General features: G+C 40.0%; 1 protein-coding gene across 1 annotated transcript; it reads left to right on the top strand.

Moving 5' to 3' along the window:
• Nucleotides 1-2625: 2625 nt before the first annotated feature.
• Nucleotides 2626-3174, top strand: LOC145111254 (uncharacterized). Its single transcript, XM_079047550.1, has one exon. It carries the CDS (start codon nucleotides 2626-2628, stop codon nucleotides 3172-3174), a length of 549 nt encoding a protein of 182 aa, XP_078903676.1.
• Nucleotides 3175-3420: the final 246 nt, after the last annotated feature.

Genomic DNA, 3420 nt, shown 5'->3' with positions numbered 1-3420 from the left:
CTTAAGTGTAAATTGAAGAAGGTACTCGACGAGTAGGTATGCTTACTCGTTGAGTCGGAGCGGGTTCTGGTCGCGAGTTAAGTGACCAACTCGCCGAGTCGGTAGCTGGACTCGACGAGTTGGTGCTGAAAAGAGAAAACCCTAATCTTAAGGGTTGCACCCTATTTAAAGGACCATATGTCCTCCCTTCAGCCTCGTTATTGCCCTTGAGAGTCAGTAAACCCTAAAATCGTGTGAGCTTCCATTGTTAAAGAGATTTGAGCTTTGGAGGATGAATATTGAGAAGAGAGCTTGAAGATCAAGAGGCTAGCATAAAGGGATTGGTGTAGATCCAGAATCTACTTCAGCTTGGGCACATTTTGGAGGTAACAAGCTATTACCTTGACTCTATTGCATTTATATCTATTCAAGAATGAGATTTGGGGCCCTTTTGGCATGTTAAGGATCTATTTCGGGTTAGGGGTCTAGATCTGAGGTCCTGGTCCAGAAACTCACAAAGTATCAGCCCTTGCTTTGTTGGTGAAGCATCTTTGTCTTAAACCTTAGCCTTAGATTGATTTGGGCTTATAGCTCTTTGTTTCCACGTAAAGTTTGTAACTTTACATGAGAGTCATGCCCTAGAAGAGTGGATATACAGTTTGGAGCCCCTGCATGACTCGAAAAGTCTCTTTATGAATAAAGGACTGGAGAGACTCGACGAGTCTGTTCTTGGAATCGGTGAGTCTGTTGAAGATAGGCATGGACTCGACGAGTTGGAGGAACAACTCGGCGAGTCTGTTGAAGATTGTCGTGGACTCGGCGAGTCTGTTCTTGGACTCGGCAAGTCAGAACGCAAAACCCCAACCTCTTTTGGTTAAGACTCAGAGATTGTTGATCTCGACGAGTCATGGGGTAACTCGGCGAGTCGAGTCGTGATATGAGAGTTTTCTGAGTTTAGGAACTAGGCGATTCAGCGGGTTGACTCAGCGAGTAGGGTCAATCAGGAAGTTTGACTTTGGCCAGGACTTTGACTTTGACCAGTTTGACCTTCAAGGGTATTATGGTAATTTGGATATTTATGTCAATGGATCATTGATGGCTATAGGTGTTGGAGTTTGGGGCAGTGCTTCGGGTTGGTGCTTTCGTGGTTCGGTTCGGCAGTTGCAAGGTGAGTTATTCTCACTATACCCAAGGGTCTAAGGTACCAAGGTCGGCCCTTTGATTTGTTATTTGAGATAGTTACTGCTGTGATATGTTAGTTGGCATCCTGGTAGATAGGATGGCTATATGATGGTATGCTCTGTTAGATCGGTATTCTGGTAGATTGGATGTGGCGATGCTTAGTGACCTGTAGTTGGTCTGATTGTCTGTATGCTGGTAAGAGATTACCTGTTATATGTGCATGTGTTGAGCAGTAGTAGAGGGTATTCCATCCCGGTAGGATGATAGGGCCCTAGTATGTTGTCTTGTAGACTGTTATATGGTTATTTGATAGGTGCACATGTTTGCTAGTATGTGGGCATTCCAACCCGATGGTTGAGGGCCAGGAGTATTCCATCCTGGTAGGATGATTGGACTCATAGTAGGTGGGCATTCCAACCTGATGGTTGAGGGCCTGGGGTATTCCATCCCGAGGGATGATTGGACCCATAGTAGTTATTGTATGTATAGGTGTGTGGGCATTCCAACCCGATGGTTGTGGGCCGAGAGTATTCCATCCCGAGGATGATTGGACTCGTAGTATGTTGGCATTCCAACCCGACGGTTGAGGGCCTGGGGTATTCCAACCTGATGGTTGATTAGACCCATAGTATGCTGTTCATTGCTGTATTTGTATGGTTATGTGTGTACGGGTATTTTGGGGGGACTCACTAAGCTTTCGAGCTTACGGTTTCAGTTTATTGTTTCAGGTACATCAGGTGATCGTGGCAAGGCAAAGGCGTGATCGTACCGATCCTCATATTTCATGATTTTGTGATTTGGTTCTGGGGATACTCTGATGTTTAAACTATTTTGAAAACAAGTTGTAATAACTTAATGGTTTTTGAACGGGTTAAAATGTTTTAAATTGGCTTAAATTTTATGGGTGTTACATATTATTCAAACCTTAACTTACTTATTTAAAAGTGGTTAGAATACTGAGAGATATGAGATTTTCTCGTTGTTTCTTTTCAAATATATGAAATTAACGCATGTCATATTCTCTATCGTTCTTGATCATTTTTTATGTGTAGATTCTTGATCTTTTCCTTAAGAATGATCCAATGTCGAATTTCTCATAACCTAGGCATAGGGGAGAAATATCGACTAAGAATGTGAGCCGACACGATCCTTGAAGAATCCTCTGATTATTTATTATGTTTCTACCCTAATCTCTAATAATAGAATTGATATTTTTTATTGGTGATTATGGTGGATTCTGTGAAAGATATGATTTCAAAATTCAACAAACTTGTCAAGTTTGAAGGGAATAATTTCAGATGTTGGTAGAAAAAGATGCATTTTTTGTTGACAACATTTAAAGTGGTGTATGTGTTGAGTACTCTAATGCCTAAAGAAGTGGAATATATGAAGCTGGAACATAATTGGAAGTGTAGTAAGTGTGAGAACGATGATTATATCTGAGGAGGACACATTTTGAACGGTATGTCTGATTCCTTGTTTGATATCTACCAAAATGTTGAAAGTGTGAAAGCATTATGGAAATCCCTTGAATCAAAGTACACCGTTGAAGATGCTTCTAGTAAGAAATTCTTTGTTAGTGATTTTAATAACTATAAGATCACTGATTCAATGCCTGTAATTGAAAAATATAATGAACTAGTTCGTATCTTGGGGAAATTCACTTTACACAAGATAAATATGGATGAATCCATTGATGTCTCAAATGTAATTGATCAACTTCCCTCTCCGTGGAAGAATTTTAAAAACGCTTTGAAACATCAAAAGGAGGAATTGTCTTTAGTTCAACTTGGTAGTCATTTGCACATAGAAGAATCTCTTCGGGTGCAAGAGAATGCCAAGAATAAGGGAAAGGTTATTAATTTTGCATCTATTCCATCTTCTTCATCTTTAAAAACTGATTACCCTATGTTTTGGCATAATAGATTGGGTCATGTAAATTTTATAAGAAAGTATGAAATGTCAAAAAATGTAATAATTCCATGTTTTGATATTAACATTGAAAAGTGTTAAGCATGAATGCTTACTAAAGTAACAAAACAAATATTCCAAATGTTAAAAAGAATATGAGTTGTAATGCTTGATTCCTGGTACGCATTTATTCATAATTTATTTATTTTTGATGAGCTACTTGACGAGTTGGGAGCCCCAGACTCGTCGAGTAGAAACGAGATTGGATGCGGGTTTTAAGCCATCTACTCGACGAGTTGAGACCTTCAACTCGGCGAGTAGGCTTGCCAGAATGAAACTGTAACGCCC

Source organism: Lactuca virosa, chromosome 5, assembly GCF_052849685.1.
Source record: "Lactuca virosa cultivar CGN04683 chromosome 5, Lactuca_virosa_CGN04683_v6, whole genome shotgun sequence".
Taxonomy (NCBI): domain Eukaryota; kingdom Viridiplantae; phylum Streptophyta; class Magnoliopsida; order Asterales; family Asteraceae; genus Lactuca; species Lactuca virosa.
This window is presented reverse-complemented; position numbering and strand designations above follow the sequence as displayed.